Source organism: Schistocerca serialis, chromosome 1 (genome assembly GCF_023864345.2).
Source record: "Schistocerca serialis cubense isolate TAMUIC-IGC-003099 chromosome 1, iqSchSeri2.2, whole genome shotgun sequence".
NCBI lineage: Eukaryota > Metazoa > Arthropoda > Insecta > Orthoptera > Acrididae > Schistocerca > Schistocerca serialis.
This window is the reverse complement of record NC_064638.1, coordinates 520,725,425-520,741,560: the sequence shown is the minus strand read 5'-3', so window position 1 is coordinate 520,741,560 and position 16,136 is coordinate 520,725,425. Positions and strand designations below refer to the sequence as shown.

Genomic DNA, 16,136 nt, shown 5'->3' with positions numbered 1-16,136 from the left:
GATGATGGAAATAGGATCACATTTGAGGAAGTGGAGAAAATGGTCAATAGATTGCAGTGCAATAAAGCAGCTGGGGTGGATGAAATTAAGTCGAAACTCATCAAATACAGTGGAATGTCAGGTCTGAAATGGCTACACAGGATAATTGAAATGGCCTGGGAGTCGGGACAGGTTCCATCAGACTGGACAAAAGCAGTAATCACACCAATCTTTAAACATGGAAACAGAAAAGATTGTAACAACTACAGAGGTATCTCTTTAATCAGCGTTGTGGGTAAAATCTTCTCAGGTATTGTTGAAAGGAAAGTGCGAGTATTAGTTGAGGACCAATTGGATGAAAATCAGTGTGGGTTTAGGCCTCTTAGAGGTTGTCAGGACCAGATCTTCAGCTTACGGCAAATAATGGAGAAGTGTTATGAGTGGAACAGGGAATTGTATCTATGCTTTATAGATCTAGAAAAGACATATGACCCGGTTCCTAGGAGGAAGTTATTGTCTGTTCTACGAGATTATGGAATAGGAGGCAAACTTTTGCAAGCAATTAAAGGTCTTTACATGGATAGTCAGGCAGCAGTTAGAGTTGACAGTAAATTGAGTTCATGGTTCAGAGTAGTTTCAGGGGTAAGGCAAGGCTGCAACCTGTCTCCACTGTTGTTCATATTATTTATGGATCATATGTTGAAAACAATAGACTGGCTGCTTGGGATTAAGATATGTGAACACTAAATAAGCAGTCTTGCATATGCGGATGACTTAGTTGTGATGGCAGATTCGATTGAAAGTTTGCAAAGTAATATTTCAGAGCTAGATCAGAAATGTAAGGACTATGGTATGAAGATTAGCATCTCCAAAACGAAAGTAATGGCAGTGGGAAAGAAATATAAACGGATTGAGTGCCAAATAGGAGGAACAAAGTTAGAACAGGTGGACGGTTTCAAGTACTTAGGATGCATATTCTCACAGGATGGCAACATAGTGAAAGAACTGGAAGCGAGGTGTAGCAAAGCTAATGCAGTGAGCGCTCAGCTATGATCTACTCTCTTCTGCAAGAAGGAAGTCAGTACCAAGACTAAGTTATCTGTGCACCGTTCAATCTTTCGACCAACTTTGTTGTATGGGAGCGAAAGCTGGGTGGATTCAGGTTACCTTATCAACAAGGTTGAGGTTACGGATATGAAAGTAGCTAGGATGATTGCAGGTACTAGTAGATGGGAACAATGGCAGGAGGGCGTCCACAATGAGGAAATCAAAGAAAAACTGGGAATGAACTCTATAGATGTAGCAGTCGGGGGGAACAGGCTTAGATGGTGGGGTCATGTTACACGCATGGGAGAAGTAAGGTTACCCAAGAGACTCATGGGTTCAGCAGTAGAGGGTAGGAGGAGTCGGGGCAGACCAAGGAGAAGGTATCTGGATTCGGTTAAGAATGATTTTGAAGTAATAGGTTTAACATCAGAGGAGGCACCAATGTTAGCACTGAATAGGTGATCATGGAGGAATTTTATAAGGGAGCTATGCCCCAGACTGAACGCTGAAAGGCATAATCAGTCTTAAATGATGATGATGATGATGATGATGAGTACAACAACAATAACAGTTCGTAATTTATCTATGCCGGGTCAGAGTAAATTAAAGTCCAAAACAGAACATGATAATTAAGCCAGAATGTCCAGGGATTAAAAGCAAATCCGTTCTAAGCAATAGGAATGTCATCTAATGTAGAAGTCCCAGCCCACTGAAGGCAGGGTTCCACGACAGATTCTCGCGCTATCGCTAGGTGCTGAAATATCCGAAGTGTTCTTGCACGGCCGGTTCCGGTCCCTATAAACTGGCCATACATTGTAGTCGAGAGCACGATTGAATATAAGACAATTGCCTCATAGCGCAGGCCACAGTGTGTCAGCGTTTGTGCTATGCCCTTATCAGTGACTGAGTCGATGCCTAGTCAGGCGAGAATGCAATTAGGGTGGTTTAATCGAAAATGTCCTGGCCGATGGCAGTGATGTTGGCGGTGACAGCACACCGGGAAGGCGGAGGTGGTGACGGGTAGCTTTTTAATGGTTCAAATGGCTCTGAGCACTATGGGACTTAACATCTGAGGTCATCAGTCCCCTAGAACCTAGAACTACTTAAATCTAACTAACCTAAGGACATCACACACATGCATGCCCAAGGCAGGATTCGAACCTGCGACCGTAGCGGTCGCGCGGTTCCAGGCTGTAGCGCCTAAAACCGCTCGGCCACCACTGCTGGCCAAGTAGCTACAAAAGGCTCTGACTGGAAGAGTCCTGACGTCTGGCAGACTCCTCTGTGACTTTTCTGTGCTGAGTGCACATCCTGAAGATGGGAGCGGTGACTGGGGACAACAGCAGTAAGAAAGGCAGAGGTTCCACATCCATGGCTTCCCCGATGTCTGTTGAAGAATAACAGGAGTGGGGGGACGTCTTTAAATGAAGATATTCCAGGACGAAATCTAAGATTATACTATGGAAGCGAAGTGGGAGACTGGTCTCAGTCCAGAGGATAGGGTGAACTGCGGGGGCAAAGCTGATTGGCTAGTTCGTGTTTAGCTCCAAAAGCATTTTACTCCTTGCGCCTAGTACTTACTCCGGCATCTGGCCAAAGGTGTGGACCCACACTGGCAATCCCCAGGCTGACCGAACTGATGGATATGTCGTGGGAGGCTAAAGATGTAAGAAGGAGCATAGGTGGTGGATATGGGTATTTTTGTCTTGGACTGACCGAGAATTGGAGTGGTTCGATACGAAGAAAGGAATTTCCTCTATTATGGCATCCTCTTCGGACATCCACTCATTGGAGTGGTTCAGTACGAAGACAGGAATCGCATCATGACGTCCTCTTTGTTGGTGTCTATGGACATTACTTTCTCAAGGTATTTGTTGAAGGTGTGTGTTAAGTGTTCTGCTTCGCCGGTGGAGGCTGGGGAGAAGGGTGGTGGGAAAATATGATCAATTCCAGTAGTATGACAAAAGGAAGGGAATTCAGCACATGCAAATGACCGGCCGTTGACTGACACGAAGATCTGAAGGACCCATTCAATAGAAGAGATACTTTTGAGTGACGACATGGTGCTGCAAGCAGTGATTGCATGCGCGCCACTTATTGCAATTTAGAGAGTTACGTAATTAATTAGTTGGTTACATGTTCCATAGTTCATTTGAATGATTCTTTTATGGAAATTATGTGAAATGAGTCAGCTTACAGGCTATGTGTAAATGAGTACCTTATTTTTTTAGTTCTACTCAAGCAACACTTAAAAACAAGCCCTTTCTATCCCCCTTTTTTCAGTCTACCAGTTTGTAAATAGAAACTCGTACAAGAAATTGAAGGAGTTGTCCAGGAGAAAAGATTTTAGGTTAGATTTCAAAATATGTTTGCTACCTGTCAGGAATTTTATGTTATTGGGCAAACGATCAAAGCTTTTTGTTGCAACATTTTGAGTTTCTTCTCCTTTCTTATCCAATGACAACTTCAGTAATGGGTAATAAAGGTCATTTATGCGTCCAGTGTTGTAAGTGTGGATCTCATTGTTGTTCTCAAATTGTGACGAATCCATTATGACGAATTTCGAATTTCATTAGCGAATATTAATACTGCGACGGCGCAATTAAGATACTTAGCTTCTTGAAGAGGGAGTACCTACATGACGTCTCTGGACGAACGCCACATATTATTCTTACCGCTCACTTTTGTGCAATCAGTGCTTTCTTTCTGATAGGAGTTACCCCAGAAAATTATTCCATACAACATTATTGACCGGAAATATGAAAACATGTCAGGAGGTTAATTATAAAAAGAGCAAAAGTTTCTGGACTTAGTTGTTTGGGAAACAAAGTAACATGCTTTTTCAGTTCAAGTTTCATTAATATATACACCAGAAAATTTGGAGCATTCCACTCTGTTCACTGACTGCTATATCAATTTTTGGTGTGAATCTATTTGCATACAGAATTGAATACACTCTGTGTGTATTTGTTTTTTGTTTCAAACTTTAGTGTAAGCTGGAGACGTACATCGGCCACATGCGTTTTGGAAAACAAGCACCCGTCTGCGAGTTTGATCAGAAGGTCTTTTGAAGGAAGGATTGGGTACGATCGATCACAGATTGAGCGTCGATAGTGGACTTGAAATCACCGCAGAGGCCAAGTTTGCCGTTAGGGTTCTTCATTATATGTAGAGGCGTCGCCTACCGACTGCCTTAGACCGACGTCAGAAGTTGTTGCCGCTCGAGACCGCCAGGTTCTTGCCTGAAGGGGTCGCGGACGGTGGCAGAAACAGGGAGAGAGCGATACAAATCAAGCGCCGCCGTTCATTGGAGCGTGATGTTTGCAATATGATCATTTGCACAACCCATGCCGACGTGAAAGTGAGAAGAATATTCGTCACTCAACGCCTCTATGATGTCGAAGGTAATGCGCGGCGAACTATTATGGACTTTGCCAACGATATGAAAACTGAAGGTTTGGAAACCATTGGAGACAAAAATGTTCAAGTAGAAGCCACAAGAGCCGGCCGCGGTGGCCGAGCGGTTCTAGGCGCTTCAGTCTGGAACCTCGCGGCTGCTGCAGCCGCACGTTCGAATCCTGCCTCGAACATGGATGTGTGTGATGTCCTTAGGTTAGTTAGGTTTAAGTAGTTCTAAGTCTAGGTGACTGATGACCCCAGATGTTAAGTCCCACAGTGCTTAGAGCCATTTGAACCATTTTTTGAAGCGACAAGAAAAAAAGAAGACACGGCACGAGATTATTTTGTACTTTATAAATGACAACTTTCCAAGTGGACTGTTTTTAAATGTATTTATTCCCGATAGCGATTTCGACTCCATTCCCAAGTGACAGATCACTATTAAGTGCCGCAGTGCATGATCATCCTTTTATTAGGACACTTTTATTGAGTCAGCCACGTTTACATATTATACATTGAGGCAATTCATAATGATCTGTCACTTGGGAATGACATACTAGGCCGAAAAACTATATTTAAAAACAAACCAGATGGAAAAATGTATTCGTTTATAAACTATTGCAGCACTGTGGACACAAGTAAAGAGGAGATACAATAACAATATATATGCATTGTGTTACTGTGTGTGTTTGTTTCAAAATGGTTCAAATGGCTCTAAGCACTATGGGATTTAACATATGAGGTCATCAGTCCCCTAGACTTAGAACTACTTAAACCTAACTAACCTAAGGACATCACACGCATCCATGCCCGGGGCAGGATTCGAACCTGCGACCGTAGCAGCAGCGCGGTTCCGGACTGAAGCGCCTAGAACCGCGCAGCTACAGCGGCCGGCTGTGTCTGTCTGAATGTACGTATAATATTTAAACGTGGCTGACCCAATGAAAATGTTCTGTGTTCTAATAAAAGAATGATTATGCATTGAGGCACTTCATCGTGATCTGTCACTTGGGAATATATATACTGCGTCCAATTCGCTAACACGTCCGAGAGGAGTATTTTGCTCGTTGTAACAACGGAGCCGCTGTGCATTAGGTTTGATGGGAGGAGTACTCATCGCTGTGGTTAATGGGACAGTGGCACCCGTTTCGAGATGGAACTGAACAGGTGTCTTGTTGTCTTAGGCTGGAGGAGCATCTGTTTAGGTATGCGTTTCTGGATGAGGTATCGAATATATTGCTTCCCCCTACTTATACCTCCCGAGGAGATCACGAATGTAAAATTAGAGGGATTCCAGCACGCACGGAGGCTTTCCGGCAGTCGTTCTTCCCGCGAACCATACACGACTGGAACAGGAAAGAGAGGTAATGACAGTGGCACGTAAAGTGCCCTCCGCCACACACCATTGGGTGGCTTGCGAATTATAAATGTAGATGTAGATTTCTGTGAACGGGTGCAGCTGTGTTAAAGACTTGTTTGCATGTTTACGTTGTGGTATTCGAAGATACACTCCTGGAAATGGAAAAAAAGAACACATTGACACCGGTGTGTCAGACCCACCATACTTGCTCCGGACACTGCGAGAGGGCTGTAGAAGCAATGATCACACGCACAGCACAGCGGACACACCAGGAACCGCGGTATTGGCTGTCGAATGGCGCTAGCTGCGCAGCATTTGTGCACCGCCGCCGTCAGTGTCAGCCAGTTTGCCGTGGCATACGGAGCTCCATCGCAGTCTTTAACACTGGTAGCATGCCGCGACAGCGTGGACGTGAACCGTATGTGCAGTTGACGGACTTTGAGCGAGGGCGTATAGTGGGCATGCGGGAGGCCGGGTGGACGTACCGCCGAATTGCTCAACACGTGGGGCGTGAGGTCTCCACAGTACATCGATGTTGTCGCCAGTGGTCGGTGGAAGGTGCACGTGCCCGTCGACCTGGGACCGGACCGCAGCGACGCACGGATGCACCCCAAGACCGTAGGATCCTACGCAGTGCCGTAGGGGACCGCACCGCCACTTCCCAGCAAATTAGGGACACTGTTGCTCCTGGGGTATCGGCGAGGACCATTCGCCACCGTCTCCATGAAGCTGGGCTACGGTCCCGCACACCGTTAGGCCGTCTTCCGCTCACGCCCCAACATCGTGCAGCCCGCCTCCAGTGGTGTCGCGACAGGCGTGAATGGAGGGACGAATGGAGACGTGTCGTCTTCAGCGATGAGAGTCGCTTCTGCCTTGGTGCCAATTATGGTCGTATGCGTGTTTGGCGCCGTGCAGGTGAGCGCCACAATCAGGACTGCATACGACCGAGGCACACAGGGCCAACACCCGGCATCATGGTGTGGGGAGCGATCTCCTACACTGGCCGTACACCACTGGTGATCGTCGAGGGACACTGAATAGTGCACGGTACATCCAAACCATCATCGAACCCATCGTTCTACCATTCCTAGATCGGCAAGGGAACTTGCTGTTCCAACAGGACAATGCACATCCGCATGTATCCGAAGCCACCCAACGTGCTCTAGAAGGTGTAAGTCAACTACCCTGGCCAGCAAGATCTCCGGATCTGTCCCCCATTGAGCATGTTTGGGACTGGATGAAGCGTCGTCTCACGCGGTCTGCACGTCCAGCACGAACGCTGGTCCAACTGAGGCGCCAGGTGGAAATGGCATGGCAAGCCGTTCCACAGGACTACATCCAGCATCTCTACGATCGTCTCCATGGGAGAATAGCGGCCTGCATTGCTGCGAAAGGTGGATATACACTGTACTAGTGCCGAAATTGTGCATGCTCTGTTGCCTGTGCCTATGTGCCTGTGGTTCTGTCAGTGTGATCATGTGATGTATCTGACCCCAGGAATGTGTCAATAAAGTTTCCCCTTCCTGGGACAATGAATTCACGGTGTTCTTATTTCAGTTTCCAGGAGTGTATTTCTGGTGAGTATGAGCTGGCTGTGGGCGTTTGACTAAGCGATCGACGATCAGTCCTTGGAATCAGTCACAAGCTTCAAATATCTAGCGCTTTCACTCGGGATCTATGCGGGTTTAGACGATGTGACAAAAAGGAATGTTTCAATGTTTGTCTTCCAGCACTGACAGCTCACGGGCGTTCGTGACTCATAGCGTTCAGCTGCTATAACGTAATTTTTGACGCGTTCAGAGGCAGTCATCTTCAAATACGATACTTATTTGAAGCAAGGAACATTAAACTAATTAAGGCTGTTGTAATACAGTGCAATGAGTTGGAGGAAATCGACATTCAAAACATTTTATAAATATTTGTGATCATGCCCCATATTGCACAATGCAGGTAAATATAAATATAACTACTGTTATTAATCAATGTATCATCAGCTCACACAGAAACAACACAGCCGCGTAATGACCTCGATGACGCTGAGGATTGCAGCATTTTGAAACAGAGAACCGGTGTACCGAATGTTGCCGACTTTCAACGATCATTACTAAAGTCTGTTCGGGGTTCACAACTTGCTAATTTATGTATGTTACCAATTAATAACAAAATCTGTACATATGCGGCCCGATGTGCTGTCCCACGACTTCGGTTCTGGCTCTCTAGCGGAAAGCTTTGACGACTACTATCTTAGGTACCGTACGGGGTGTTTATAATTAATGCGCAGCTACTCACGGGTTACCAGTGTGGGCCGTAATTATCGTATGACAGCGAAATTTGCTATATATGCCAATGCATTAATTTACCCTGGAAAAAATCAGTTCCAGTTTTGGTCACCAGATACAAATTTAGCGCTCTACACTGGTTGTACGACCATATGACATCCACGCTGTCATTTGACAACCAATAACGTGAGTGAACAGTATGGTTATTGAGAAGAGAGACCGGGCTCGGTTAGGGGAAGTGTTTTATATGAACGGCAACAATTACAGTGCTGCATTGAGAGAGTATCAGCGACTGGAAGGCCTGAAGAGAAGCGCAATGTCGTTAAATGGATAAGAAGATTATAATGAAATTCGAAAACGCGAGTGAGCTTATTGTGGCACCTACGAGGTGTGGCTAGAAAAAACCGGACTAGTACTGGTGAAACAATAAAACGAATGCAATACGGCTGAAAGTCGCGTGGCCTGTCACGTGACTCTCGCTCCGCCTACTGCTAGAGTTTCATCTGCCTCCTGCACTCAGTCTGCCCGTGGCGTCTGTTTTAAGTAGTTGACGTTTTGTCTGTGCGTCGGAAAATGTTGAATGTACAGAAAGAACATCGTGTTAACATCAAATTTTGTTTCAAACTAGGATAATCTGCAAGTGAAACGTTTGTAATGTTACAACAAGTGTACAGCGATGATTGTTTATCGCGAACACAAGTGTTTGAGTGATTTAAACAATTTAAAGATGGCCGCGAAGACACCAGTGATGACACTCGCACTGGCAGACCATTGTCAGCAAAAACTGATGCAAACATTGAAAAAATCGGTAAACTTGTTCGACAAGATCGCCGTTTAACAATCAGAGCAGTGTCTGAGTTAACAGGAGTTGACAAGGAAAGTGTTAGGCAGATTCTTCATGAAAGTTTCAACATGAACAAAGTGTGTTCAAAAATGGTTCCAAAGTGTCTCACAATTAAACAGAAGGAACGCCGAAGAATGATTTGTTCTGACATCCTGGAAAACATTGAAAGTGATCCCACCTTCTTACAAAATGTTATTACTTGCGATGAATCGTGGTTTTTTACTTACGATCCCGAAACTAAACGCCAATCGATGCATTGGAAAACTCCTGGTTCTCCACAACAAAAAAAAGCACGAATGTCAAAATCGAAATTCAAGGCAATGATGATTGTTTTTTTTGACATCAAAGGGATTGTGCACATTGATTGGGTACCAGAGGGACAAACAGTGAATCAGCATTACTACATTAGCGTCCTGGCTACCCTACGTGAGCGAGTACGGAGAAAACGGAACGATTTGTGGATAAAAAAGTCATGGATCCTTCACCAAGACAATGCTCCAGCTCACAGTGCGTTGTCAGTGAAGACGTTTTTGGCAAAACACAACATTCCCATCTTAGATCATCCACCCTACTCACCTGATTTGGCCCCCGGTGACTTTTTTCTTTTCCCTAAAGTCAAGTCAGCTTTGAAAGGAACTAGATTTGAGACTGTTGAAGCAGTAAAAGAAAAAGCGACGGAAGTAATGTATGGACTTACCGAAAATGATCCGCAGCATTGCTATGAACAGTGGAAAATTAGTATGGAGCGGTGTAGAGACCGAGGAGGAGAGTACATTGAAGGAGATAACATGAAATTGTAAATAATTGTAAATAAATGTTTTTTCCAGCATCAGTCCGGTTTTTTTCTAGCCGCACCTCGTATACCAGTAGGAGTTACTGACGAGGTTGCTGTTGCTCTAACTGACCATGCAGCACGTGTCCAGGCTAATGCGACCGCTTCTGCAGTATCCATCACATAGTGAACGCTGCGGAAAGTTTCGCGGCCTTCAATAGACTGGTACCCGAACAAGAAACAGACGGTGCAGCAACTGAAACCTCTCGATCTGCGGGAACATTCTGAATTTGCTCTTAGGTTACCGACACGAATCGAAGTTCATCTACATCTACAAGATTACTCTGCAATTCACCAATTAAGTGCCTGACAGAGTTTCATCGAACTAGGTTCAAGCTAATTCGCTAACTTTCCGTTCTCGAACAGCGCACGGGGAAAACGAACACTTAAATCTTTCCGTGTGAGCTCTGATTTCCCTTATTTTATTACGATGGTCATTTCTCCCTGTGTAGGCGGGCGCCAACATTCTGAGGAGGAAGTTGGTGATCTAAATTTCATGAGAAGGTCCTCCATAGTTAAAAACGCCTTTGTCGTAATGTCTGGCACCCCAATTCGTGTGTCATATCCGTGGCACTCTCTCCACTATTTCGCGACAATACAAAACGAGCTGCCCTTGTACGAATTTTTTCGATGTCCTCCTTCAATCCTATCTGATGCGGATCCCATACTGCACAACAGTACTACAGAAGATGGCGGGAAAGCGCAATGTAAGCAGTCGCTTTGGTAGAACTGCTACGTTTTATAAGTGTTCTGCCAATAAACCGCAGTCCTTGGTTTGCTTTCCCCGCAAAGTAAGTTATTCATAATTGTAATCGCTTAGTATTTAGTTGTGTTTACAGCCTTTAGATTTGTGTGATTTATCGCGTACCCGACATTTAACGAATTCCTTTTAGTATTCATGTGGGTGACTTCACACCTTTCATTATTTATAGTTAATTGCCACTTTTGCACTATACGTGTATCATGTCTAAATCATTTTGCGATTCGTTTTGATCATCTGATTATTTTACAAGACAGTAAATGAAAGCATCAAATGTTCAAAAATGTTCAAATTTGTGTGAAATCTGATGGGACTTAACTGTTAAGGTCATCAGGCCGTAAGTTTACGCACTACTTAACCTAAATTATCCTAAGGACAAACACACACACCCATGCCCGAGGGAGGACTCGAACCTCCGCCGGGACCAGCCTCACAGTCCGTAACAGCAGCGCCTTTAGACCGCTCAGCTAATCTCACTCGGCAGATGAAAGCATCATATACAAAAAATCTAAGAGTGTTGTTCAAATTTTCTCCCAAATCGTTTACGTAGATCAGGAAGGCAACACTTCCTTGGGAAACGCCAGATATTACTTCTGTTTTACTCGGTGACTTTCCGTCAGTTATCGCCAACTGTGACCTTTATGACAGAAAATCACGAATCCAGTCAAACAACGGAGACGATACTCTACTGGCACGCAATTAGAACTCGCTTGTCAAAAGCCTTTTGTAAATCTAAGCATATGGAATCAGTTTGACGTCCCCTGTCGACAGTATTCGTTACTTCGTGAGAATAAAAAGCTAGTTGTGTTTCACAAGAACGATATTGCCCTGTTGGCTATTCATTCTCCGAGCTGATAATAGTCCATGCTGCTGCAAACGTCGTCGAACTGTTCGTGCAGATTGTTGTTGCCTTGCAAGCATCCCCATCTGTTGGCTCAGGGATCGAGACGTGGCTGCATGATCCGTTACAGCCATGTGGATAAGATGCCTTTCATCTCGACTGCTAGTGATACGAGGCCGTTGGGATCCAGCACGGCGTTCCGTATTACCCTCCTGAACGCACCGATTCCATATTCTGCTATCAGTTATTGGATCTCGACCAACGCGAGCAGCAATGTCGCGATACAATAAACCGCAATCGCGATAGGCTACAATCCGAACTTTATCAAAGACGGAAATGTGATGGTACACACTTCTCCTCCTTACACAAGGCATCACAACAACGTTTCACCAGGTAACGCCGGTCAACTGCTGTTTGTGTATGAGAAATCGGTTGGAAACTTTCCTCATGTCAGCACGTTCTGGGTGTCGCCACCGGCGCCAGCCTTGTGTAACTGCTCTGAAAAGGTAATCATTTGCATATCACAGCATCTTCTTCTTGTCGGTTAAATTTCGCGTCTGTAGCACGTCGTCTTCGTGGTGTAGCAATTATAATTGCCAGTAGTGTATTTATACAGCCCCTTCTGTTTTTTCCAAAGGTTTCTTTAATCCTCCCACAAGCAGCATCTGTCTTTGCCAAAGACGCACGCTGGTACTGCAGCGAGAGTGTGGTTGCAGGGTGGCGCCGGCGGCGGCGACTCCGTCGAGGCGCGGGACGTCCGCGCAGGCGGCGCCGGTGTCGGTGGCGGTGTCGGCGGAGGAGCGCCGTCTGGAGGAGGCGCCGGACCCGCTGGACGCCTGGAGCACGCGCTCCATCGCCAACATGAACACCCTGCTGGCCTGGGACCGCCAGGAGGACGAGAGCCTCTGAGGCCGGCTATCTTACAGCCTTCTCATCTGTGGTGCAAAACCTGCTGATGCCTCTTAATGACGTTCACCCATCACGATCCTGCATGTTCTGTGAACTGCGCCGAGTCAAATTCCCTAGTGATGAGCAATAACAGATAAGATTCTGTGGCAGTACTTATTTATTCTGTTTAATTTACTTTTGTTCACCTACTATATTGCATTTCATCGGGACGTCACGTAAAGTAGCATTCCATTCCTAGCCAATGTCTGTTGTAGTGCAAATACTAAGATCTGTGTCAAATAAACTACAATAGTTAGTAATACGACCAACACCAATAGGCCAGGACAGGGACACCGTTGAATATGAAAGTAGAACGATACCGCAGATGCTAAGGAAAGACCTGTTGTAAAATACCCTCTGTTTTCACGTGGCTAAACGAGATGGCGGCCTGTTAAGATACTGGACTCCGATTGGGGAGGTCAACAGTACAAATTCCCGTCCGGGTAGTCAGATTTAAATGAGTTCCCTAAATTGCGTATGGCAAGATGGTTCCTTTAAAAAGAAGTGGCCAATTTCCTTCCCCATCCTTTCCCAATACGTGCTGCGTCTCTGATGACCATGTCGTCGGTTCTGATCTTTCTTCCTTCATATTACTTGTTGAATAAATCACGAATCTTAAATCTATCCTTTCTTATCTAAAATTCATAATTAAGGAATTCGTAGTGATTTTCGTAGATCATCAGAAGGCGTATTGATGTAGTTGTCAAACCACATATTTTACTGCAGAAAAGAGCGCAGACAATACGAGACAACAACCGAAAGTGATAGGCTACTCGTGTGCTACTAACAGTGAGCAAGTGTCCTTAGACAATTTCACGGGTCTGTCAGTCCTTAAATGATCACTACCTATTGACGGCGAAGACATAGAGTCTGTTGACAAAACACATAAAATTCCAAATCGAAATCCTACTCGTATAACACACCCCTTCTTACAAGCTGGTAAGCGAGCGACTTGGGGCGGGGGGAGTGAATTTACATCGGTTTCGTAACACCACCAAACGGTAACGCAGATTCTTTTGCGTTGTTTGGACCCGACATACGCGACTGATCGAGATACCGTGACTCAAATTCTCAAATAATTGTATTTAACTATAAAACAACAGCAGTTATTAACACAACCCCAAAGTAAACTTAAGTCATTCTATGCAGCTCTGAAATTAGAAGAGCGGGTAAGACTAGAACATGGACTCTCATCTCTCTTCTTCAACTGCGCTCTAGGGAATGTTATTTGCGAGTGGTGCAAAGAACTGTGTGCAGAATACTGGAGTTAAATTAGTGAGTTGACACCCAGCTTTTGCGTGAGTTGAGACCCAGCTTTCACTGTAATTGACACTGAATTCTGTGTTACCACTTACAAATTTCGATCTGTTGGTGACAGTAGCCGAGACGTTCTCAATATGAAAATATTTTAAGCGATCTGGAATGCTTTTTTCGCAAAAATCCGTTTTGGGTATTTGCTTTATTAATAAGGAGTCAGATTAGATTGTAAGAACAAGAACGTGGCTGTTACAGTTCATCTTTCACCAATTATCTTGTAACTTTTGCTCAACGTCTCTTCACACAGCTGATAAAAACATTGCCCTAATTCAGAGGGAAGCAACAAAAGTGGATTTCATGATCTCGCTTGAAAAAACATTCTTCATTAGAGGGAATAAGAGAACTAGAGCAGTTCAAATGCCCCGTTCAACATTCTGAGACAGTACTTATTTATTCTTTTTAATTTATTTTTGTTCGCTCTCTGAGAAATATAAACTCAAGGATCAACAAGGCTGAAATTGGATACCACGTTAACTAAAGATGTTTTTAAAATACAATCAGTGTCCAGCAGGGGAAACCTCAGACAATGTTGTATGCATTTGACCGTAGGCTGTATATACAGCAGAGTTTCTCATAGTACACCTCTGTATGATTGAGAAACGTGTGACGTTGGAAAGACAGAAATAAACCGATTAGAAGCATTTGAAATGTGTTGTCACTGGAGGCTATCAAAGACCACATGGATTGATCATATAATTAATGAAGACATCCTGCAACTGGCTGATAAATAACATAATGAAACGGCAGGTAGAACAGATGGGCATATAATACGACGTGAGCCGTTAGTGAAAACAGAAGCTGAAAAGATGATGTAATTCATACTTAACATTTCAACGTTCTGAGGCAGTACTTATTTATTCTTTTTAATTTATTTTTGTTCACCTAGTATATTGCACTTCATCAGGACGTCATATAAACTAGTATTCCTTTCCTGTAGTGTCTGATTCCAAAATACACTACCAGCAAAAAAAAATAGTACACGCTTTTAGAGGTTTCCAATTGCTGCAACAGTGCATATGGGGTACATGAAATGATTACATTTACAGATCAATGACACAAACGGTTCTGAGTTACCAGGTATCGACCCACGCTGAAACACCTAAATTAGTACTTGATGTAGCCTCCACAGGTGGCAATACAGGCGCTAATCCGGCATCCAGTCGACTCTGCAGATGCCGAATACTGTCCTGCGGTGCGTTACTCCACGCCTCTCAGCCTGTACACGTTGTTCCACGCCTCTCAGCCTGTACACAATGTTCTGTAACAGTTGTTGGTTGGCGAGTTGCAAGAGTCACTTCTCGACCCATCATGTCCCACATGTGTTCGTTTGGAGACAAGCCCGAAGGTAGCGTTGGCCAGGGAAGTTTCTGCACGTCCTACACATCAAGTGGAGTTTCACGGGCAGTGTGTGGCGAGAATTATCCTGATGGAACAGTACATCAACTTCCTGTTGCAAGTTCGGCAACAGAACGGCTCTAACAACATTCTGTACGTTTCGAGTTCTGGTTAGCGTCCTCTCCAAAAACACCAAAGGAGAAGAAGATTTGTTGCTCATCGCAACCCATACAGGATGGCCTTGGATGCGCCCAGCGTATCTTGGACGAATGCACGCATTCGAGGTGACAGCGATCAGCAGGTTTACGCAATACGCGCGACAACCATCACTTCGTTCAGGAACAATTTGCTTTGATCGCTGAAGACCATGGTGAACCATTCTATCTTCCAAGTGATGGCATTCTGGTAGTTATGCCACTAAGCTATCTCGACGTTGAAACATTATCAGTACATCCCCAGTGGCATATGCTGTCATCTGATCAAATTCGACGACGCCTTTCCAGGTCTATTAATTTTTTTCCTGGCAGTGAAAATTCTTTATATAACGGATGCCTTTTTGAGCTATATCCCTTCTTTTGAGACTTTCTATAAGTTTATGATGTTGTATTCTACCAAAGGCGTTTTCATAATCAATAAAAGGAAGGACTACATTTTTGACCTGATCATAGAAGTTTTACACTAGAACTTGTGATGCAGTTATTGCTTCTCTTGTACCTAAGCTTTTTATAAACTAATTGTGTTTTACCCGTGAGTTTCTCACATTTTTCATGTAACCTTAGATGGATGGCTCTCAGAAATGTTTTTAAGGAATGGATCATAAGGCCAGTGAGCCTATGATCTTCACATTTTCGCGCATACTCACTTTTCGGTAAGGGGGTGAAAGGTGACAACAGTCATGGGACTAGATAATGGCCTGTGTCGTAAATTTTGTTAAAAATTTTGTGTAAGGCTCTCATACCTTCTTCATCAAGAAATACTAGTAAATGTCTTTGTTAAACCGTATTTATTTGTTCTCTGAATCATTAGATTGTTCATACATAATTCCAGTTCAAAATAAATAAATCGTTAAGGAATATTTTCAACAATAAATTTAGCATTCACTTTATTCAAGAAAACATGTTTTTATTTTAAATTCACGAAAATTCCTGATCTGCCTTCGGAAATCATTTTATCACGTAATAAATGTTTTTAGTAC

At 44.2% G+C, this 16,136-nt stretch overlaps 1 protein-coding gene across 1 annotated transcript in view; it reads left to right on the top strand.

Annotated features, from left to right (window-relative positions):
- Positions 1–12,406, top strand: part of LOC126486316 (uncharacterized) — a 259,900-nt gene extending 247,494 nt beyond the window's left edge. Inside the window, exon 18 of the mRNA XM_050108943.1 lies at positions 12,058–12,406. Coding sequence (XP_049964900.1) covers positions 12,058–12,250 — 193 coding nt within the window. The 3' untranslated portion in view covers positions 12,251–12,406. The remainder of the gene's footprint in view (positions 1–12,057) is intronic.
- Positions 12,407–16,136: the final 3,730 nt, after the last annotated feature.